The sequence below is a fragment of the Gymnoscopelus braueri genome (genome assembly GCF_963280865.1).
Source record: "Gymnoscopelus braueri genome assembly, chromosome: 1".
Classification (NCBI taxonomy): domain Eukaryota; kingdom Metazoa; phylum Chordata; class Actinopteri; order Myctophiformes; family Myctophidae; genus Gymnoscopelus; species Gymnoscopelus braueri.
Genome location: NC_137603.1, coordinates 47246683 through 47271191, shown reverse-complemented (window position 1 = coordinate 47271191; position 24509 = coordinate 47246683). Strand labels below are relative to the sequence as shown.

Here is a 24509-nt window from a genome sequence, read left to right as displayed (position 1 = left end):
AAAAGCATTGGTATAAAAATGTACTTAAAGTAGAAAGTACTCATTATGCAGAATGTCCCATTTCACAAGTTTTCTAAAGTTGTCTAAAATGTATAAAATGCCATTATATGTATAATATTTTGAAAATGTCATGGCCGTATTTTGACATTTTCAAGTTTTCAAGCACAAACTACCCTGCAAACTACCCTGCAGACACTTCCGGAATGTTTGTGACGTGTCTGTCGTATCCTTGGTGATCTTCTCCGTCTAGAGCGCAGTGCAGGACAGCGCATAATGAGCATGATGCCATGGTGGTGTTTTGTTTTAAATGTGATTTTAAACCATTTACAGTGACACAGAGCTGGTGAGTGTTCGTCAAACGTTAGCAGCATGTCTGGACGGATGTATAAAGTCATGCACGACTTTTCAAACTGCATGTTTACCTTCTTGAGAGGATGATATTTAATGGCTAGTTACTATCTAGCGTCGCTTCATTTTTTTAGCGTGTAGCCAGCAATGTTGCCATGTCCACTTATTATAAGCGACTTTGGGCTTGTTTTTCTGTAAAGTCGCTCGTAAATATTGGTAGCTGCGGGTTTGTGCTTTTTTGGGCTTGTTTCTAAGGTGTAGTTGCTTATTTGGGCTTGTTTCACTTTTTTTTTTATTATTTATTTTGTGTCATGGACCCCCAAATTAATATCCATTTGTCCCTAACCCCCATCTGAAAACGTTTTGTGCCAGGGAGCCCCGGGCCGTACCGTAGATTTGTGTTGTTAGAATTTTTCAAAAAATGTTCAAAATGTCCACTTTTTATTTCAAGATTTTTTCGATCGGCTAATTTCAAATAGCCGATGTATACAGTAAATAGGTTTAAAGTGCTCTTATGGTCTAGTTTCTTCTTTTGGGCTTGTTTTCCTAGACCTGTTTGCTTATTTCTCTCACAGAATCTGGCAACACTGGTAGTCAGCTAGCATAGCACAAGCTTCAAAGTTAACTGGTAGCGTGATTGAGTTGTGTTATCTGATGGAGACTGTTCTACAGTATTATATATACAATTATATAGTCCATGTGTTAATACATACATCATATTATGGCTTATTAATACATTAACCATTGAAACAACCTTGTAGACACGAAGCTAACGCTGCTGGGGAAGCTGTCAAGTTGTTGGCGCCACTACAACAACATTAAATTCATGTACTGTGCAGAGCTGTAAATGACCGTTACTTGCATCAGTTAGTCTTATGATTTAGTCAATGCTATTAGTTCAGACGGTGGAATAAGGTGATACATTACAACATGTTAAATGCTCACGATAACAGGTTATCTGAACCCCAAACAGACGTAAATGTTATTGAGATTGCTTTAGCCTTGGATCAAGACGGCCATCGGTCAGTCTTGCCTCAACTCAAGGCTACGTATTATGTTTACCCACCCACTAGTCAAAAAGTTGACTTTTCATTTAGTTACAAATATGTTAATACGGAACAAATTAAAGCCTTCGCAAAGTTAAATGGCACATCATTAGAATTAGAATCGGTTTTTTTTGTCGATTGATTCACTAGTCACTAGTGCATGCCAATCACTCGATTTGAATGTTATAAATACTGGGGAAATATTCTTCAATATTCATGTTTCTCTTTATCACAAGTCTCATCTTACGACTCCATCTATCCAAGCAGGGCTTGACTAATAAAGAGGGAGGACGCATAATGTAAATTCCAGCACATATATGTTGTTGATTTTCCTCCATTGCAGACTGCTGTAATACTACTCTCGTACTGCTGTGTTAACGTTGTGGGAACGGCGTGACAGCCTCCCCCTTGTCGGTGGCAGCTAGCTGAGGAGACCAGAAGCCATGGACCAGAGCAACACACCTTTCCAGGGGCTGGCCTCCCCAACGGTAACTGACTTTGAAATTAATTCATTAAGACCTGAGGTTGATTCCCCAAATGCCCTCTAAACCAGTGGTTCAAACTCAAATCATATGAATTTGGCCACAAACCCCATCTGAAAAATAAAATGTTTTGTGCCTCCCCAAATCAGTGCTATCGAACACCGTTTACATCTGTGTATGGGTTTTTAACTAATGAAAAGTATTAAAAAAGCGCTTCTGACTAAACCTCCATTGGATCCTCAAACTGTCGGGTTTTTGTTGGATAAACCCTATCTCCACATTAATGGTAAAAATAACCCCTCATTCAAGTATCTGACAATGTATAAAGTCACCATACAGATTTTGATGAGGCATTGTGTCGTTGTAAAAACATGTTTTTTTTTCATTCCAGTAAAATTAAACCTTTTTAAGTCTAAACAAGTGGACTGGCAATTCTAACTCATTATTTGCCTTTACCGTTGTTTTCTTGTCTGATTTTCCCCAAAAATGGAGGAGGAGGGGGGGGGGGTGAACATGTTGTGTGTCATCTCATTGGCATTGCTGATTTGTAGGTTGCTACAGGAGCAGTACATGTCAGTGTTAATATGCCCAGTTTCTGTTTCTCCTCTCTGTATAGGCCAACATGATACGCCTTGAATAAAAGAGGATGTTAGCCACTTCCCAATTAACCAAATGAACCCTAGCGGCCCTATTCTGGGCAGGTCATAATAGGCGAACATCCAGTGGGGAGAAAAAAAAACTATCTACAAGCTCACAATGCATCGCATTACGATGTGATCTTGTAGATCGGCTATTTCTGGTGAAGTGATTTGGTGTAAAGTGCATTATTACCACTTATATCACCTATATCGTCTCTGTGGAAACCATTGGAAACCTGTGTCCATGTCCAAAATTGTTGCTTTTCAGGATTCAAATACTAAAATGGCAAAAGTAGCAGATCTACACGTTCAAAACGCGGCATGAAGCTTGAGGATCTGCTACTTTTGATACTTTTGTGTGACACTGTCTGGCTATTTTTGGCTAATGTTCCTCCCAAAATCAATATGGGGTTCAATTGCTAGTTAAGTGGTTAATGCAACATCTTTTCTTTGGCAAATTTGCAGGGCGCCATGACCCCAGGAATGCCTATCTTCAGTCCCATGATGCCATATGGCTCAGGCCTGACGCCTCAGCCGGTCACAAACACCAACAGTCTGTCTATTCTGGAGGAGCAACAGAGACAACAGCAGCAACAGCAGGCCCAACAGGCCAACACAGGTACAGTGAGATGACAACCTCAGTATCGGCAATTATGTCCCAATTTTTTACCTTAACATTTTTTCTCAAATTGAAGATCTGTAAGCCCACAATGCGTCGCATCCGATCGGCTGTTTTTGACAAACTTTGACAAAAGTTTAGTTCATGTACAATATGTATTTTATATTTACTTCTACTTGTTTGCTTGTTCATAGTATTCAAGTTAAGTGTTCTTTTCATAATTCATATATTTAAGTTTAATATATACTTGTTGTTTTTTCTATTTGTATGCTTGTACGTTAAATGTTCTCAAATAGAAACTAAATCAAATGTACGTTTTTGAAATTGATTTCAAAATGTCTCCAAAATATCAGTGTTTCACGTCAGATAGTTTGGTCGATAGGTCGCCATAACTACCACTAAGTTAAGTCCTGCTGTTAGTGGGTCTACAATGTAGATCAGCGCTACTCAACCCGCGGGCCGCATGCGGCCCGATCGCAGCGTCTTGGCGGCCCCCTCATGGTCAAAAAAGCACAGGATAAAAATATACATTTCCGTTCAAATATATGGGTTGCTAAAACATTTTTCAAAAACAAACAGACAGACATACATACAGGTGCGTCAATTGTTACAGGTATAATGCATAGTTTTCTATGCATTTCGGGTTTTTGGGGGGGTTTGACCCCCACATTTTTCCTGTACGCGCCGCCAGGCCATCATCATCTGCCTTTCAACGGCTTTTTAACGGGCAGATTGTTGGACGGGACAGCGCTGCATCAACTGAACAGAGATCCTTGGCGCTTCCCTTCCTACCTCTTGCCAGAGATGCTGCCCAGCCTGTGGAGAGCTGTGCGACCCGCTCTGTCGCTCAGAGGAGCGGGTCCTGGGCTGGCTAGAGCCGGCCATCATCACCCCTCCTCGCCACCCCCCTGTCTACCGGCGATGTTCGAGCAGAGATGCAGCCTGGCTTCCATACACACCATGAAGGAACCCATGGAGTCGCTCAACTCGCCGCAGGGAGCCAAGGAGTTTATTTATAGCCTTCACCCGAAGGAGCGCCACTGCCTGCTGCGGGAGCTACACAAGTTCGAGTCCATAGCCATAGCTCAAGGTACACTGGAAGTTGAATCACCAACCAAAGGACAGTTAAGATATGTTCTACTCCACAACGCAATCCCTTTTGTTGGATTCGGCTTCTTGGACAATGCCGTCATGATTGTTGCAGGCACACAGATTGAGCTATCCATTGGCGTGATCCTGTGAATCTCAACTATGGCAGCTGCTGCTCTAGGCAACCTGGTATCTGATCTGGCAGGACTTGGGCTAGCCGGTTACATGGAGGCCCTGGCTTGTCGACTGGGGATGCAGATTCCTGATCTCAGCCCTAAACAGGCGGATATGTGGCAGACCAGAGTCAGCGCTCACTCAGGTAAGGCCTTTGGTTTGGGAATCGGCTGTATTCTTGGCATGTTTCCCCTTTTTTTCTTCAAAGACGATGAGAAGAAAGAGGAGAAAAAAGAGGGAAAGGAGGAGACGCCAACACCCGCTACGACAACCATCAGCCAAAACTGAGGAGCTATGGCCACACCCTGAACCAATACTGTGTGAATATCATGCTCTCACAGTTTTATACCTGGGACTGGTGGGGCTTGCCTGGAAGAGTGGAGTCTAGTGGCATCGTACTGTAGTTGCAGTGCACGTTCTAACCATGTGACACTTCAACTCAACTCAACAAAAGGAATTCTGGACTTGTCTTGAAGAGAAAGGCGATTCATCAATCATTGAACTGCTGCGCTTTACTCCACAAGCCGACCGTTCCACCGTAACCTCGTGTTGCATTCCACTGACTGACCCACAGTCCTCACACACCCTGTTCTGGCATCTGCTCTGAGCCTGTTGATCTGGATGGATATAAACCTCACTCCCCCGCTAGGATTCTCTGGATTAATCATAGTGTCCCTGTTCTTGGGGAATCTTTGCTGAAAATAGCACATCTACAACACGTCTCAATGCTTCGCACTCTGAGCTTGTAGATTGTAGGTTATTTTCGGCAAAGAGATTTGATGTAGAGAGGGGGGAAAAGAGTGGACCAAGTACAGAGCCGACCCCAGTGAACTATGTATTTGTTTACTATGTATAGTGGGCTTAAGTGGTTAAATAAATTAAAAAGTTACTAGGAGAGTGATCTTGGTGGCGGGGAGGCTTTCTGAGATCACATAACAAGCTATGTTCCAAATGAAGGCTATTTGAAACCATTCATTATTTAAAGCCCTGATGTTAGACACTATTAGAGCCGATGCACAGGACATAGGCAGTGAGAAATACAAAATAGTTTTGCATGACATCTTAGGGCTGAAATTATTGCTAATGTCATTAAAATACGAAGGTGGTCTGAAAAAACAACTAATATCAGACGGCAATTCTATCATTACAGCACAGTACAGCTTGGCACGGCATGTTCTGTCCTGCCTCATCAGTTGTTGAAAACCATGTGTTTTGCCCAATTGCATTCTCCATAGTGTTTATCAGTCTTTCCCATGTCTCGGTGTGATTCACAACAAGTCTTGCACCTCAAACATCATCAAAACCTCTGATATCAACTTGACGGCAAGTAATTACTTACAATACAGTCTAACAAGCATGTCTACCTTTTGAAGATATCCAAGTCTTAAACAATCCTGCCAGCCTGCCTCATCTGAGCAATGCAACAACCAAGTAACTGTTAGTGAGAACATTTTCAACTCTGCTAGCAGCAATGAAGTTATTTTTATTTTGTTTTTATTTTGTTTTTATTTATTTTCTTTGTACATTTAAATCAGGATTTCACATGGGTGATTCGGGCGGCTAAGGGGGAGTTGGCTTGCAGCTATTCTGCATAGGAAACATGAGGTGAAGTTCTGCAGAATCTAAGCCATTGTATGCGCAGTCAGCTACCTTTGTTGTAACAACAAAGTGAGCCCGTCTAACAGTTTGAGCCAGAAAGTTTGGCAGAAAGAAAAGTGATGTATAAATAAATAAAAGAATAAAAACTAGTGGGTGTCTATAGCAGAGAGAAGCCAGCTCTCTCGTCAGCACCTCCAGTGACCATAGAGATAGAGATCTGACATGGTACCTTCCATCGATGGCACAGCAGCAGACCTCTAGTTCTATTTCCACCAGGGGGCCAAAGCAGTCTAGCCCTGGACTTAATTACTTCTCAGCTCAGTTTCAGTCAAAACAAAACAAAAAAGTTTGTTTTAAGCATTTTAAATCAGTGGGTAGGTCCTCTCTTGAGCAATAACATGGGCTTCTGATAGTATAAACAGTTTAAGGGTTGGCTGGTTTGGAAACTGATGTTTCTGTATTATAGCACAACTTTTCATTTGTATTATGCTGCTATACTGCCCTCCACTGGTTGACTATATTATGAATCAGAAGCAGTTGCTGGTTTGGTTTTAGTAAAAGTACTACTAGCGCACAACTTAAAACACTTTTCTGTCTTTAATTAATTACATTTTGTTTGTTTTTTAACTCTTTGTTATGCTTTATATGTTACAGTTATACATTGTTGCCTGTAATATCACTTAATTGTGTTTGATGCACTTTTTATATATAATTTGATATCTTAAACAGCCAATGATCACACTCTCATCAAACTGTTATGAAGCAGCAGAAATGTTACTGTGTGTAATAGCTATGATATACTGCTAGATTTGGGGCTGAAAGACTGACAAGAGTGGCTTATACTTAGTGCGTGGTCACATCTAATAATATACCCGTAATAGGTATTTTAAGGATTTTGTGTTAAACCCAGTTTTTCTGCAGCAAAGGAAAAATGTTACTTGTGGCAACAAACCTGTTATGAACTGGAATGGAAAGCATTAGTCACGTAGGCCTACTTTATAGAATTTTCTTTTGAAAACATTTGTTTATATTTTGCTTTCTTGCAATTGCAATTTTAGCTCAAAAGATGATATTCGACAGCACATACATGCCTACATTAGTTATCTTTTCAATGATTAATCAACAGGAAAGCCTTTGTAACACATTACTCTCTGCAGTATGCTCTGAAACCTCATATTTACATTTACAAAGCTGTTTTTGAGATTATACAAGATATACTTTTACTATTACATCTGATGTCACATTACAAAAATCTGATGTCACAGTAATCAGAACATGTTGAAGTTGATCTGATCGGTTTTTGTTGGATGTTTTTTTAATGGATAGAATTTGTATGAAATCAACGGAATGGGTAGAGAAGGTTAAAAAGGAGCATTGGTATTAAGTTTGCAGACATGCCTCATTCATTGTCAGGCACACGCTCATACACCACTTATTCAAGGTTGGTTGGTGGAGGGTGATTGGCTGAGCAATAGCGTGCATAAGATTGATGGCACCAATATATGTGGCTAAATGGTACAGTTTTACTGCCATATGACCTTGAAGAAAGACATTGGTAGCCTGTCACGTGATTGAAAGGGAAGCCCACACATTTAAATTCTCATTATTGACACTGTTCTATCCAGGTGTGGATCTTCATCAGGTCACACCTAACGAAGATTTGTTCTACAGTACATTTAACTCACTCCAGTTCCTTCTATTTGTGGTGTATGCAAAGGCCAATCACATGATGACCCACGGAAGCTTTAAAATGAAGAAAGAAATTGTCACTGTGTTATTGTGTGTTTTAAACCATAAACAGGAGCATGTACACTCTACCTTTTTTTTTGGGGGGGGGGGGGACTAAATTGTCACATGTTCATTTGACTTTACAAGCTCATGTGTTGGTGTCATTGAATTAAGCTAAGCCCATTTTGTCAACATGGTTTGATAAGCACATAATGAAGTCTGAGATTATTTTTTATTTGTTTGTCTGTGGACCTGGATGTTGTTTATTTAACCACTTTCAACCTGGCATTTCTATTTTGGGCTTAAGTGCTTAATACAGTGGGTGGTTTGCTTTGTAACGTTTGAATGCTTCACTGCAGCAGACTTGGTATCATGAGAGGCATTGATAGGATGCAATCCAATTATGTACACATTACTGTTCTATGGCTACATACGTGTGTGTGTGTGTGTGTGTGTGTGTGTGCGTGTGCGTGTGCGTGTGAGTGTGTGTGTGTACCATGCCATTATGTGACACATTGTAAAATGTGTGGAATGTTTTCTGGCAGCAGACGGGGGTGTCTTCTGATATAGCACACAGCTTCTCCTGACAAACTACCTACAACGCAAATTCAGAGTTTCTCCTTGCCGTCCTTGAATAGCCTGATTTATTCTCATGTCGTACAACGCTGTCACACGCCAAAAATAGCCTGTCAACAAGCTCGAAGCATCAATGGTTGAAATAGTCAACAAGAAAATATAGAAATTAACTAATATTTTCACTGCTGTCCTAGCAGGAAGAAAATAATAATCAATCAATGCATGTCCCCTCTATTCAGAATGTAAATGAAAACATCGATACCACAAAAGAGTCAGATATTTTTTTCCCCCCTCAGCCTAAACCTTTTGACTTTCCAGTCGTCTGAGTCATATTAATTTCTCTCTTGTGTAAAATGCTCCATACTGTATGTTGAATTGATTCAGTACATGTTCTCCCCTTCTCACTTTCTCCCTGGTCAACTCAGTACGTTATGAAAAGCTGTATGTATAAAAAGGAACAGATAATATTAACAGCATTGCTTACTGTAAAATAAATAAAATATTGTAAATGAAATTAAAAAAAAGGAAAAAAAAAAGAGATTGTTATTCAACCAACGCTCTCTAATTCTCCAACAATCGCTCAGCACAGGACAATGTCTTCAGAGCCATTACACTACCCATTGGGGGGAGAGTTCAGCATCTGCTGTGCAATCCAGGGTATTTGGCCTTACAACCCTGTATTGTGCAGGACTTTTGATCCACTAGTAGCCACTAGTGTAGGATGGTCATCCCTATTCTTGGTTCATAATAATTGAATGCACAATATATCTATTATTACAGTCACAGTTGCCTAGTATTATTATTGTTATTACTACAATTATTACAACTGTAAATATATTTTCCCCAGGACTTCCTGGGACATCAGGGCAGACCCCTCAGCTGTTTCACTCCCAGTCAGTAGGGGGCACCACTACTGCCCTGCCAGGGAACACCCCCCTATACGCCACACCTCTCACCCCCATGACCCCCATCACACCTTCCACGCCAGCTTCAGAGAGCTCTGGAATAGTGCCACAGCTACAGTAAGTTGCATATTTTAAGCCTGGTTCTTATATTTTGCCCCATTGTGCTCTGTAACCTGTTAGCATTTTGTAGCAGTGCAACAAAGCCAGTACTAAACTATTCCTCGAATGTACTTGGAATGGTGTACTATGCAGCTGAATTATCTAGCAAATAAAAACCGGGACTCCGTATCCATAGATACTCAATATTTAAATTATTCTGACCTGGATCAGTTGCAGAAAAGCTTGATTAATCTTTATCAATGCTTTAATATTTTTTGAAATTTGTGTGGCATACTGTAGCCAGGGCGCATGCCAGAACAAAGTGATCTAGTGTGAATGGGCTATTAGATTGACCTGGGAAGATGCAACAACTAAGATATCAATTATTATTGTGGCTTGTCTTGTTTTTTTGTGGTGAAGATATGCATTCATTTCACTAGATGGTCTGTGTTCTCTCTGTCTCTGGTTCTTTCGTTCACTGTCTCCCCTTCATCATGTCTCTCTACCAGGAACATAGTATCTACAGTGAATCTTGGTTGCAAGTTGGATCTGAAGACCATCGCCCTGAGAGCCAGGAATGCTGAGTACAACCCCAAGGTAGGGCTGCAGCAATACTTTTTCGTAAATTGATTGATCTGTTGAGTATGTTTTTGATTATTCAGTTGATCTATGCAAATAATGTAGACCTTAAAATGGGTGTAAAATAAGGTAATGAAGTTAAAATAGGGTAATGAAGTTCAAATAGACTATGGGCCACAGACCGTTTGTACACGTTGTTGTATTCTACTCTGGGGCACAACTAGAAACTTTCACTATACATTTGATTTAGGAAAGTAAATTCATAAAGTTTATTTCAATGAAACCACTCAAAATGTACTATAGGCCTAGACTGAAAGGGGGCTCTCGCCTGACCTTGAACATATGATCTTGAATGTACAGTATATGTTTTTGGATGTAAATTGATTTGTGTGTCAATCTAAATAAGATGAAATATGAATATCATGCTCTCCCCTTTTCCCCTCCAAGCGTTTTGCTGCTGTCATCATGAGAATACGAGAGCCTAGGACCACTGCTCTTATCTTCAGCTCTGGAAAGATGGTGTGCACAGGAGCCAAGAGGTCAGTACATCCGTCATTAGGTTGTGATGAATGTTGCAGTCTAAACAACTTTGAGTCATACACAGGCAACATGTGGGGGCAGTATGGCATTTAGTAGGAGTGACGTTTTATTTTGACATATCCTGTCTTTGTTCACTCCCTCCACCTAATTTCATGTTCTGTACTAACTCCAATCATCCTCTTGGGATCTCATCCCTCTTGCTTCCTTCTCTCTCTCCCTCACATGTGATCTCTAGTGAAGAGCAGTCCAGGTTAGCGGCGAGGAAGTACGCCCGTGTCGTTCAAAAGCTGGGTTTCCCTGCCAAGTTCCTGGACTTTAAGATCCAGAACATGGTGGGCAGTTGTGATGTGAAGTTCCCAATAAGACTAGAGGGACTGGTCCTTACACATCAACAGTTCAGCAGGTAACGTTACTTAATTTTACCTCTATTTTAAATGCCAAAACTCTGGCTTATCTCCGACTGGTTGGGATTGCATCGGTTTGGTAGCACAAAGAGTATATATCAAAATGTTATATCACACTGTTGCAGTTTGCAGACTATTTTCATCTCACTTAATTTCACAGTTTTTTCTAACACCTGTTGTTTAATTTTGGGATATGTGTATTCCACACTTTTGCAGACATGCAAAAGTGTCACTTTTCAGCTACAGTCACCTTTTTGAACCCAAATAGGGCAATTGTGTGACACCTGACCCAAAAGAAAACAACATGTTGTCACCTTTTTCACCTCGGGGCTGTTTGCATGCCTGCTTTTGACTGGGACCAAAACCATATGCAGGAGAGTTGATAAAGAAATAGACAGAGATTTCTTTTCTAGCTTTTTTCTTCTTTTTCCCCCCAGCAATTGCATTGTTTTCTGTTTACAGATATACAGACAATTTCTTAATATTTCTGTACATATGTTGTTTTCTGTTATTTTTTGAGTCAAATCTGCTGTTTTTCCTTCTCCGGGGTTATTAAAAAAAAGGAAAATGGGGGTTTCATGCCGTTTAAAATGTATACTGAGCAGGAACTACTGGAACATGGTTCCTCAATGTATGTGTCTGCAAAGTGGTTGATTGCCAACAACTATCCAGTTACTATGCGACCGTCCCTCCAGGTTATACTTGTTAATGGGAAAGATGTTGCTTGTAAACACAGCTCTTTACAAGTTGTCTTTACAGTCAACTCAGTGTCATTGTTATATATCGGCCCAAATCACCAACATTGTGGGCACACAGAACTGGCTGAAGTGTGTAGAAGCCCAGGGGTATTGATGGTGTATGCACCCACTCCGCTTATGCAGTACGAGTTATTTCGGCCTGTTATCACTCAGATGGCAACAGTGCACCCTTAATATTAATGTAAAGTTATAATGTTACCAACGTGGTCTGTCTTATCTGTCTGTTCCAGCTATGAACCAGAGTTGTTTCCAGGGCTGATCTACAGAATGATCAAGCCTAGAATTGTCCTGCTCATCTTTGTGTCTGGAAAGGTCGTGTTGACAGGTGAGTTTTCTCCTTGGCAAATTAAAACGGGTTAACTGTTTTATTAGCTAGCTACTAGCTAGTATCCTCAGCTTCTGTCTATATTCCAAAAAGTCAAACTTATTAATGGATATTGGGTTTGCTGCAGGACAGAAATAGCATTTATTTATATGAAGTTCCACGTAGTCAAATACGTTTCACCACAGATGGAAAAGAAAATGCACATTGCAAATGTCTACCCATTCACTGTTGCTCTGAAATGTGCAAAATGCCTCAGTGCCGTATACAGTATAATATACACAATTTCACTGAATCCCACACACGCTACATGTCACATCACAGAAGCTGATGCCTAAGCATGACATTGCTACAAATTGTATTTAATTCATGTAACTGCTGGTAATGACAGAACCACTGATATCCTGTGTGTTTCTATGTATATCTTGTCCAGGTGCCAAGGTGAGAGGAGAGATCTATGAGGCGTTTGAGAACATCTACCCCATCCTAAAAGGCTTCCGGAAAACTACGTAGACCCCTGCCCTCCTACCCTCTCTCCAACCATCTCCCCCCTCTTTTACTTGGACTGCCATTGGGGCTGTTGTACAGGGATGTGATCTTCCTCTTTTTTTTTTAACGGTCATGCACGTGCGCTCGCATGCGCACACACGTTTTGTATGTTTTTTGTTTTTGTTTGTTTGTCTCATCTCAAATAATTTCCTATTTTCAAGTTCTGCAGCAAATCCATGGTTGTACATAGATTTTAAATGAATGGATACAGAAATCTGTGTTGCAACAGCATTGAGCAGGATGAACAACACTGTATCATTCAACAGTACAGCACACTGACTGGAAGGACTGTTTTATGCTGTTTTTAAGTTTTTTTCCCACGGATTGTTTCTGGTTGCGCGTATCGTCTGGCTACATTCCTTTTTATGTAAGAAGACAATATTTTTTATCAAGCGGTTTGAGTTTTATCTGTTTGACTTAGTGTTCAGGTAAGCTGAAACAACATGCGTGTTCTTTATCAAGTAGTGTTTGCATTTGTATTTTCTTTAACCACTTAAAGGAGTAGTTCACCCAAAATTACTTACTTCATGAAGCCTTGAATTCATCGAGATTGTTTTGTTTTTGTTGCATTCCTAAACCAATAATTTGATGACCGATGGAGTCAGACTCCGGTAGGAGACTTGTGGAGACATTAGCATCTTTCCACCGGTCATCAAATTATTGGCTTAGGAATGCGATTCAAGGCTTCATGGGGTGTGTAATTGATAGAAAATAAGTATTTTTTTGGCTGAACTACTCTTTTTAAGCCCTATATACTGTACTTTGTCATACAACTAATGGAAAGAATAGCAGATTTACAAACTCACAATGGGTTGCATACCAATGCATTGTGAGCTTGTAAATCAGCTATTTTTGCTATTTTAGGAAATATTAAAGTTTTTGAAGATTTTCAACTATGACATTTCCAAAATAGGGACTCCGGGTGGAAAGTGGTTAAACTGAATGTGAAATGAATCAACTCCATCCCCAAAGGTGATAATACATGAGCGCATACCTCCAGGCAATAGGTTACATAGCCTGAGGAATAAGGTTAGACAAATGGAACAAACATTTTGTTGTGGACATCAGTAGCACTGTGAAGAAAATGTATTTTGGGCTCCTGCGGATAAACCTGGCCCATATGATCTAGATTGTCTCAGAATGTTTACCATGTATTATATTTGGTATCCAGACCATCTCCATGTATCAGCACTGAAAGATGGTTTGATGGCAGGACAAACCAGGTTTCATATTGCCACGTGTATTCAGATTAACTTTTAACTTCATTCTGTTCAAGGTTGTTTTCTCTTTTAGTCTGTTAAAATTGTATTTAAGATATTTGTTTTTATGATTTAACCCTTAGCATAGACAGATTAATACCCTGGAGCTTAGTCTTAGTTGTCCAGATCACATGCTCAACCAGACAGCCAGAAATGGTATGATTGGATATGGTTAAATATGTGATACCAGAGCTGTGATTGATGTATGGACCAGATGTGAATGTCAATCCATCCCTCTGTCCACAGGCAACTGTATTGACAGGGGGGGGGAGCCAAATATTTGGGAAGTAACGGAAAGCTAAGATTAACCACTTGAGGCCTATTTTATATTCAGTCACAGGATGGTGTTGCACGGCAAAATATTGCTGTTCTAGAAGTAATGTAACACCAGGTTTAAGCCTAATTGAAGCCAATTTATACTTCGTTTTACAACACTGTTGTAATGAAATATGTTTGGCTTCAGTCTGTGAAAGCACCATCAATAAGAGTTCCTGTTCTGGCTTCAAATTGTTTAATTTGTTGCCCTGTTCATAATTAAACATGTATATATTAGCAGTCAAAGATTTTGCTTTCTACATAATAAAGGGATATTTCGAATTTTCATTCTTTGGTATACACTCCTTGTCCTTGAACAATCAACTTAAGGCATCCAGTGTCCATTCACAATTGAAAGCAAGCAAGCAAAATTACCTTTAAATTCTCTTTGTGGAGTTCGCATGTTCTCCCTGTGTTCCCTTCGGTAGGTACCCTCACAAAAACATGCAGTAGTCCTGGTCACTATATAGACAATTGGCACTGGGTGAAAAAAATGGGGTTACAAAATCGTGGGATAAAAATTTAGGAAAAAAAATATATACCTTTAATTACATCTCAGTCACCAACTGTTAAGATGTGAGGATGTCTGGGACTGCTATGAATTAAATCTTCGTGTCCTGCCACCATTTTGGTCCATCGTATATGGGATTGTTATTACACAAAAAGAACTGAAATTAACAATCCTTCCTGTTGGTAATATACTGCCTTATACAGTACATAACACATACTGTAGACCTGCATACAACACATGAACAAATAAGTCAAATATGGAGTCAAAAGGAACCTAATATAGCATTACTTACTTGGCTTTCACCATATCTTGAGAGGATTTATGCTGTAGTTCTACAATTCTAACGCTTACCTCAATTGTTTGAGTTTAATACAAAATGGACGACCTGCTCTTTAATGAATGACGCACCACCTTATCAGTGACATGTCAGTACTTCATTTCTCAACATACAACTGTGTTGGTGGCTGGGAACAATAAGCAAATAATAGTTATGTTTAATTTGGTCTATTCCATTTTTCAGACTACAGGGGAACAAACAAAATGTGGAATCAGTCTTGTTTATTACAATATTACGTTATTCACAGACCAATCTGGGAACCCTTCGGTACATTTCTTTTAAATAATTTCCCTTTGCTGAATCTGTCTTGAGAGATTATTCACAGACAAAAAGGCTGATTGACAGTTGACTTTATTTAGACAATGGTGGGTCTATATGATGACAAGACAGTCACCAAGTACACATTTCCTCATTACTGCATGGGTTTTAGATGTGGTCAGTCAGTGGTTGTCTATAGAAAACCAAAGTGACATCACTGCCGCTAGAGGCCGCTATTCCCAGGGTTATTTTTACATTGAAAATACCATATGGTCTCTCAATAGCATCGTGGCATATAAGAATTGTGTTCCAAAAAATAAACAAAATGAGCCTGGGCTGATTTGTTTATTTTTGGAACACAATTCTTATATGACCTGATGCTTAGATGACCCTATGGTATTTTCAATAGAGAAAATACTTCTGTGACCCAGGGGATAACAGAGTGATCTCAGTACTTTGATACTCTATTCAGTCTGTTGGAAAATTGACTTCACTAGAAAGAGTTTTAATGGTTTATTAAGAGGATATGGAGATGGCAGCAACTAAAATGTACCATTTGATTTAAAAAATCACACCCAGTGTGAAGTGGGCGGTGTGGTCACAGTGGTCATCACAGTGATGGAAGTTCACCCTCGTGGGGTCCTCGGGTCCTTTTAACATTTTCAACATGAATTAAAAGGACGTAAAACATTTTTGTTCTCTATGAAACTTCTTCTATTTGCCTTATTTACTGTACTAAACATGTGATATGAAAATGAAAATTTTCATTTTCATGAAAATGAAAAATTTCACCCAGGGCCTTCGGGTCAAAGTGACCCGAAGGCCCTGCGTGTGACTAAAACACGAAGACCCTACGAGGGTTAAAGAAAAGTAATATTGTGGACCAACCATTGTACACCCCTAACTTAAAAAAACCCATAAATGTGTTTTTTTAAAAGTGCATAGTCCTATTTATAGGGCTATGCACATGTGTCATGTTTCACTAGCCAATCACAGTCCTGAATAGACTGTGATTGGCCAATCACGGTGCAGGGTTAGGGGGGTACACTGGTGGCCAATCACAGCGCAGGGTTGGGGGGGTGCAATGTCCAAACCTCACATATAGGGGCGGTTTCACCGCCCAAAAATGGGTACATACAAGACAAACGTAAGTTGGGCTGTGCTCAGGGTGTTTGCGTTGCCGTTTCAGAGGAGAAATTCAGTCCCTGTGACTCTCCTGTCAGTGGATCAACCACCCTTCCTACTTTGTACACTATCTCAGACAGTTTGTCATTCACATGTTTCGACCTGGGCTCAGGTCTGCTGTAAAGCATACCTGAGCCGTGAGCAAATCGTGAGCAAAGTAAGAATGGCAGCTGGTTTTCAGATCGCTGGAACATCAGAAAAGCTTGACTTGTGACTGCTCAGCAGAATTGGGTAATGCTCCTTTCAGAAGAATACTAGTCCCCATCATTACTGCTTCTTGTGTTGCCTCACTTTTTGAGGGGGGGGGGGGGACTAGTTCTTAGGATAAGGGATGGTACGTAGCATTGTATTTATACGTGTTGCTCTGAGCTGAAGTCCTGCTTCCAAATGAACTCTGGGGAGTAATGGTTGTCATCATTACAGCTAACAGAGCAAGTGTAGACAGCCAGCGTCCCCCAGTCAATACTGGCCCCTGTCGAGTCTACAGACAGACTGTTTAACAACTGGGGCATCACCTGGAGAGAGAAACACACAAGCCTGTTTTAAGAGCTAGTGCTTACCTGGAGATATGGAAACAGATACACACAGTCACACACAGCGATTAACTATGCTAGCAGGTCGTGAGTCCAACACATTAAACGTTAATAACTGAACACACTTGATGTCACAACACAACACCAGTCAAACTACAGAGATGAGAGGTGAGGAAGAACAATGTAGAATTACCTGGAACTCAAAGTTTCTCTTGGCACCACAGGTGCATGGTGGGATATCCTGATGGGCGGGGATGTGCTGGGAGGAGACCCACAGGGGAGATCCCCCTCGGCTGTAACGCAGCACCTTAAAAATAACAACACTGTTAGAGACAGATAATCACTAAGAATACAATATGTGAGTGGATTATTCTTCCCGTCTTAGGACACTGCCTTGCTATATACAGCTCTGAAGCCCGAATTGTACTTGGTTGAGCATTGTGTCTCGCACCAACAATAGTCGATCTAAAAGACACACTTAGTTATGATATTGGCATTACTGATGATTATTTATCAAATAATAAAACAACATCTTAGTGTGTAAATATTTTGCCAAAGCACCAATAGGCATCCCCACAAATATCAATCAAGGCATTTGGTCAAAATATTGTTATTTGATTTTGTCCATATCGGCCAGCCTTATGTATTAGCAATCAGTATACTCCGGTTATATAGTTTTCTGTTCTATTTTAGTCATGTTGTTTCCTACTTGATGTGGTTCTGCAGCGATCCTCTTTTTAAACCTCTGGACCATTTTGTTATCTTCCGTCTCATGCATGGCCATCTCCTCCAGGTCTGTCTCTGCAAGGGCTGCAAGCGAGGAAGGAAGAAAATAGCACATAATCACTGTTGGACTATTGTGTTTCATGGTGTGAAAAGTTAGGGGGGCGGGTCAGGACCTGTGCTATTATGAATTTATTTTGTTCAAATTGGTCGCTAAAAGAGCATGTGGCGCAAGTGTAGCATCTTTGAGCTTTTCTAGTTTCTCATGTTAAGGTTGGAAAGGAATAGAGAACAGTAGGATAGCCGAGCTGGAGAGGCGGCAGCTTACCGTCTGCTAAGGAAGGACAATCCACACTCTGTATGCACTCCTCCTCTCTTTCGTTCTCCTCCGTTTCGTCCTCATCCTGGGCCACTGACTTTTCTTCCTCTGGCTCAGTGACCAGCTCAGACTCAGGGAAGAGGAACAAAGACACTGTGACGCTGGGGGCCCCTACATATATACGTAGAGGGAAAAGAAGTACAACAGAAAAATGAGTCTACCTCTGTGGCTGACAGTGACGGAGGTTGGACTACTCTGCTTTGTGACGGGTTGGGGTCACCTCCTGGTTGGAGGTCTATCCACTTTTTGAACCGACAGTTATTGAATTTCAGTGCAGATTTATCTAAGTAACAGTAAATTAACCACGTGAATTCTAGCATAAAAAGCACAAAAATAGCACACAATGCGTCGCTCACAGCATGTTGTGTGCTGTTTACAGTGAAGGAAAATATGAGCGGAGAAAGTATAGAGCTGTGGTGGACCCTAGTCAACTAAGTAGGGTTTAAGTAGTTAAAAGTAGACTAAGCAACCCTAAATCTCACAGGTTTTGTGTTCAATACAAGATATTAATGTGGAAAGCATCCACCACTGACTATCAGCTGAGCCTGGCAGATGGAAGATAGAAAAGCTTTTCACTTTTCTCCACTATTGGCAAGTTTTATTTACTTACTGGCTCTGCTGGTTCTACAGCAGCTTGCAGCTCTGACTGGAAAGGGCTAACCCAATCACCTGCAAAGTCATTTGTCTATGGCTATGCCCGTTGTTGGCACCCACAAACAACCCAAGAAAATGCCTATTGAGCCTTGCCAGACCACAATGAGCAATTTGTGGTTGGCTTTATGAAGGTGATTTAAAAGTGAATGTCTCATAATGAATCCCAATGGGTAGATGGAAGCCAGGGCCTCCGACACCAAAAAGGGCCAACATGTGTCTGATGCGAACAGAACTCTAGGAATCGAGTACATTTAACTGGGGGTTTATGTCATCTTACTCTATTCATGCAGTCATGCACCATTTGGTGGCAGGGACAAAGCACACATTACTGACAGTCTCCCTGATATGTGATCGCCCACCATGGATGAATGAATAAATGACAGACACTCAACATATTCAACATTCTTTAACAGACACTGTTATAGTCGCAATTATTTTAGCAGAATCGCTCAAATCTGTTTTTATGTTGAAAAATGTTCATACACTTTCAAAAGGTAGTGGAAATAGCAGATCTAAAACACATACAGTATACAAATAGCAGGTACAGAACACGTCGCGATGGGACGCATTGTGAGTATAAAGGCTATTTCCAAAAAAAAATTAGACACATTTTAAAAGTAAATGATTACATATAGCCTATTTTGGCCATAGTACATTATTTATTTGGATTATTAGCAGTCATTGTCAGTCATTCCTTTTATATTTAAGTCATTTGTCATATGTGCTCTATGCAATTCCTGTTCACAAAGCCTAAAAGGCAAACAGAAAAAAAGTGTATATGTTCCAATGTTCAATGCCAAAAACACAATTCAATCATAAATCACAATTATTGACAATTAATCGTCAAGTAAAATGTCATGATCGTGATGACAACCCTACACACGTGTACACACACACACACACACACACACACACACACACACACACACACACACACACACACACACTTGATGGAAACCATACAAACCTTGGTTGCTGCATTCCTTCTTGTGTGTATCTTTCCAGTGCAGGGTCTGGTGGTGCTTGCTACAGTAGGTGACTGTGTGACAGCGAGAGCATGCTTTGCTCCCAGGACAACCACACACCCAACACAGCTTCAGCCCAGAGACAGGCAGCACACTGGGGTCAGGATCACTGGGTGTCTCATCCTCTGGTACAAAAAAAACAAAACATATAATCATAACAAAAAACTACGTAATTCAAAGCCAAGTATCTATCAAGTAATAATTATGATTAGTATGGTTACATAAATCTACAGACCTGATGGGGGTTCGTAGGGGTAGAATTCATTCCTCCTGTGCAGCTGGCTCCTAAACACTGATATGTTAGAACAAACAAAGGACTTTATCAGCATCATGTGTAGAAGATACAGTGTTTTTGATTAGCAGTAGAAATCAAAAGATGGGGGCAAGGGGGGGGTCAGGATACTGTGGGAATTAAAGAGGGGCCAAGAGGAAAGATTGTAAGAGGTGATGTATTTAGGAGAGGGACATTAGAGCAGTGGTTCTCAAACATTTTCATTTCAAGGAACCCCAGTGTGGGTGGTATGCATTAGGCCACAGACCTCATAACTCAGAGTGTACAAATGGAACCAAATGGACCCTTACGTGTCCATTTGGTTCCATTCGTACACTCTCTGAGTTGCAGATCTGTAAGGGTGGTTCATAACTATCAACAATTTAGCTAGGGATCCCAACTGGAACCCCCACAAGCACCCCTGGGGGTCCCCGGACCGCACCTTTGCAGCGTTTCCAAATACCAGTCCCTGCACCACACCGCCTGCTTGTGCCGTCGTTTCCATTATAAAAGGACCCGGTCCAAAGTGGGCTCAGTGGGGCCGAAAAGGGCGACAATTTTGGCCCCACTCCCAGAGCGGTCTGAGGCAGGCCAAACAGGGCCAAACCGGTGACGTGTGAATGCTGCTTGCTACTGATTGGCCGTGGTCATGATGTTCTGGTAGACTACAGTGAGGACTGTATTTGCTTTCCCCCAGGACTTAAGAACATGTATATAGTTTGCTGTGCTTTTTGATTTGATTTGTATATATATTTTTGCACTGGCTTTGTTGTGATTTGCTCTCAATTGGCTGTGATTTGCACTGGTTTTGCTGTGATTTGTTTACATTTGTTGTTAATTAACAGTTTTATATTTGGTTCCATTTTTACACTCTGGGTTTACAGAGTACAGACCTGTAAGGGTCCATTTGGTTCGTACCGATAGGTGGAGTACTGCCTGCACACAGGTGATTTGCATTGGTGTACAGGACTATTGGCCACCTGTCTGAATTACATTGTTAGGCAAGAAGCAACGATCTCCATTTATGTACTTGCATTACGAAGGAGTGTCAATGACCATGGTCTGCTACGCAAAGCTGTGGATTTTAGAAGGTTTACTATTGTGCTAGGGAAACGGGAGATATTTAGGGTGCTGGCCTGTGCGAGGCCATACGGTGCGGTGCAGTGCTGGACTGCTATCAAAACTCGTTTTTTTGAGAACCACTGCATTAGAGATTAGGGGAGCAGAGGAGATTAGGGGAGCAGAGGAGATTAGTGAGGATAGCAGACGGTAAAATTGAAAGGGGTGAATGGAGAGGGATCTTTGAGCTATGAAGAATGCCTCAAATATACCATCATTGGTGACCTTATCTAATACCTTTCATGCAGCTGCTATCATTGTGTTTGTAGCATTCGGGGCTTTTGCAGCAGAACAGGAAAAGAGTTCTGTGGAAACTTCTGTCCTGATTGGCGATCGGCGCATACACCTGAAGCAGAGGACAAAATAAACTGATCAGAGGACAGAGCAAACAGATAAGAGACAGAACATTTTGTGTACTGTACACATAAGAGGACATACTACATAACAACCCTCTAAGCAATTGTAGAAATATCAGACCTTAATTGTCGAATGTTTTAACATGTTCTAATCATGTATACATTACTTTACTTAAAAACAATGCCAATTTAACACCGAGGTGCCCACTCTTCCTTGGTGCCCACCTATCCTGTTACGGATCAGCTCGATGGCTGTAGTATGTGTGTGTGTGTGTGTGTGTGTGTGTGTGTGTGTGTGTGTGTGTGTGTGTGTGTGTGTGTGTGTGTGTGTGTGTGTGTGTGTGTATGAATGTACTACTATGAATGTATAATGTATGTAATATGACAGCCACTGACTAGGGCTAGGTCTACAACGCTTACCTGCAGGAGGAGAGCCAGTGGCAGGTGGCATGTGTCACACTCCAGACAGGGTGCAGATGGCGGGTCCCTCAAGCTGAGCCACGCCGGTTTACCTCCTACTTTACTGGGGAACTGCGGGCTACGAAGCTGCCACGGCTCCGCGTCTTCCAAGAAACCCAGGACAACTTCCTTTGTTTCAGTTGATGCCATGCTGACTATCTGTAAAGAAATGTGAACGATCGGCTGTCACCAGGCTGTCACGAAGAGGTCGCGGCCAATAACAAACTAACGTGTGTTGTTTTAAGAACCATAAACTACCATAAACACAACAACGTGTGTCGTCGGTACGGTTCTCAAACACGTCCGTGTAAATATTGAGCGGTTTGTGTATCGTTCCGCAGTCTAGGATCTATTCTGATCCGGTCTGGAGGGAAATAACGTTACGTCATCAGGTGGCCGGAACACTAGCCATGGTTCACATGACGCTTGTATACAAGCGTCATGGTGCCGAGTCCCCCTGGTCTAAAGTTGTGTTCGATTTTTTCACATTGCCATCTCTCACATAAACATAAACGTTCAGATTTCAAATGTAAAGTGCTTACCACCGAGCCACGGATGTTACAAGGCGATGCGGACCGCGATGAGTACTCGTATCTCCCGTATTGTTAAATAAAAAGCATTTTAATCCCATCGCCGGCCATTTTCTCCAAATTGTCTAGGATACTTTCAACCATGCGACACTAATGGTTGGGAGGTGTATTGCACTCTGATACATTACAAAACCAAAATTAAAAAAAAAAGAAAATGGCCGGCGATGGGATTAAAATGCTTTTTATTGAACAATACGGGAGATACGGGTACTCATCGCGGTCCGCATCGCCTTGTAACATCCGTGGCTCGGTGGTAAGCACTTTATATTTGAAATCTGAACGTTTATGTTTATGTGAGAGATGGCAATGTGAAAAAATCGAACACAACTTTAGACCAGGGGGACTCGGCACCATGACTGTCATGGTATGACAGTCATGTTTCAGGGCTAGCCGGAACACATGACCGGAACCTCTAGTGATTCCCCTAGTTTAAAATGTGTTTAGTTTCGTTTCTTTTGGTATAATAATCTTTTGGTATGTCCATCTTTTATTCTAAATAACTCGTGGCACGACTAGCGTGACTAAACTAATTGATTCGCATTATGTGGGGGGAACAAAAACAATGCGCCTACCGGAACCCACCACCGGAACACTATTGTTTTTCCCCCCCTTTTTCCTAAACCGGATCACACGGGCAGTGGTGGAAAAAGTACTCACATTCTTTACTTAAGTAAAAGTACCAATACTGCAATATAAAAATACTCTATTACAAGTAAAAGTCCAGAATAAAAAATTTACTTGAGTAAAAGTACAAAAGTATTGGCATCAAAATGTACTTAAAGTACCAAAAGTAAAAGTACTAAATATTTGAAAATAGCCGATCTACAAGCTCACAACTGTAGATCTGATATTTTCAAATAGCCTAGGTTTAAAATAGGCTTAAAGTGGTTAATGTATGTTTAATTATATCATAATTTATATCTGAAAAGTAACTAGTAACTAAAGTTTTCAAGTAAATGTAGTGGAGTAAAAGTACAATATTTGCCTCTGAGATGTAGTGGAGTAGAAGTAAAAGTATTGGAAATGGGAAATACTCAAGTAAAGTACAAATACCTCAAAATTGTACTTAAGTACAGTACTTAAGTAAATGTAGTCTTAGTTACTTTCCACCACTGCACACGGGCCAGTTAGAATAACGGTGGAAAGCGAGGTTAATCGTTCCGCAGTTCGTGTGGTAGTTGGCCTATTCCCTATTAGTCCACTAGATGGAGACATTGCAGTACACTTCTGTCCTGATTGCGAACGCAGCGGAAGGAGGCTCCGCGCAAGTGGAGCTTACTATGAAACCGTGCTCGGCTTGTGTGTGAGTCTCTCTGTGTGCACTCACGCTCTCATTGGCTGCATCCACTACCCATGTGACTCACGCTCTCATTGCCTGCCTGCCCCTGGGTCACATGACTCACATGCGTGCACTGCCTGTAAGCAGCCACCCGAGTGCGCCAGAGTGCAGGAATTTAGACAATGCTCTGACACACACACACACACACACACACACACACACACACACACACACACACACACACACACACACACACTGTCAATGTTCTCTCTCCATCACGGTGAAATAACACGGATTACAAGTCCGTAAATACACAATATTTTCGAGCTGCGTTCGCTTCCCGCGTCTTACTAATTACTTAGTGGTAATAATAATAATCATTACCGAATAAGCCATAAACCAATAATGTCACCAGTACGTGTTTGTTTTGAGGTGCATCAGTCTATTTGACATTGTTTTTCATTGCAGACTCAAAGACAGAAGGAACAGTGAAAAGGGTGCGTAGCATGAAGGTTAAAGTGGCATTTTTGGTGCTTCTCTCATAAACCGATTAGCGGTCAACTAGTCTGGTGGTGTTTCATGATGTCACTATGACGGGATGTGAGTGTGTGTGTGTGTGTGTGTGTGTGTGTGTGTGTGTGTGTGTGTGTGTGTGTGTGTGTGTGTGTGTGTGTGTGTGTGTGTGTGCGTGCGTGCGTGCGTGCGTGCGTGCGTGCGTGCGTGCGTGTGTGTGTGGGGGGGGGGGGCTCTCTGTTGGGCGACTCTATGAAAAGAAACTTTCCCAGACGGACACACAGGACA

The 24509-nt window shown here is 41.2% G+C and overlaps 2 protein-coding genes and 1 pseudogene across 3 annotated transcripts; 2 read left to right on the top strand and 1 right to left on the bottom strand.

The window, feature by feature from the left end:
- Positions 1-247: 247 nt before the first annotated feature.
- On the top strand, positions 248-14317 carry tbp (TATA box binding protein). The gene is made up of 9 exons (XM_080429341.1): positions 248-343; positions 1738-1882; positions 2980-3133; positions 9147-9321; positions 9813-9900; positions 10330-10421; positions 10658-10825; positions 11815-11909; positions 12340-14317. Exons 2-9 carry the CDS (start codon positions 1838-1840, stop codon positions 12417-12419), a joined length of 897 nt encoding a protein of 298 aa, XP_080285467.1. The 5' UTR covers positions 248-343; positions 1738-1837; the 3' UTR covers positions 12420-14317.
- Positions 3871-4948, top strand: LOC308086033 (transmembrane protein 65-like; annotated as a pseudogene). The gene has a single exon. The product of its transcript is annotated as a transmembrane protein 65-like (transcript).
- Positions 14318-14790: 473 nt separating the features above from the next.
- On the bottom strand, positions 14791-22117 carry pdcd2 (programmed cell death 2). Its single transcript, XM_080426220.1, has 8 exons — positions 21801-22117; positions 21262-21370; positions 19870-19926; positions 19577-19759; positions 17905-18066; positions 17563-17663; positions 17047-17160; positions 14791-16835 (listed from the first exon to the last, which is right to left on the bottom strand). Exons 1-8 carry the CDS (start codon positions 21987-21989, stop codon positions 16671-16673), a joined length of 1080 nt encoding a protein of 359 aa, XP_080282346.1. The 5' UTR covers positions 21990-22117; the 3' UTR covers positions 14791-16670.
- Positions 22118-24509: the final 2392 nt, after the last annotated feature.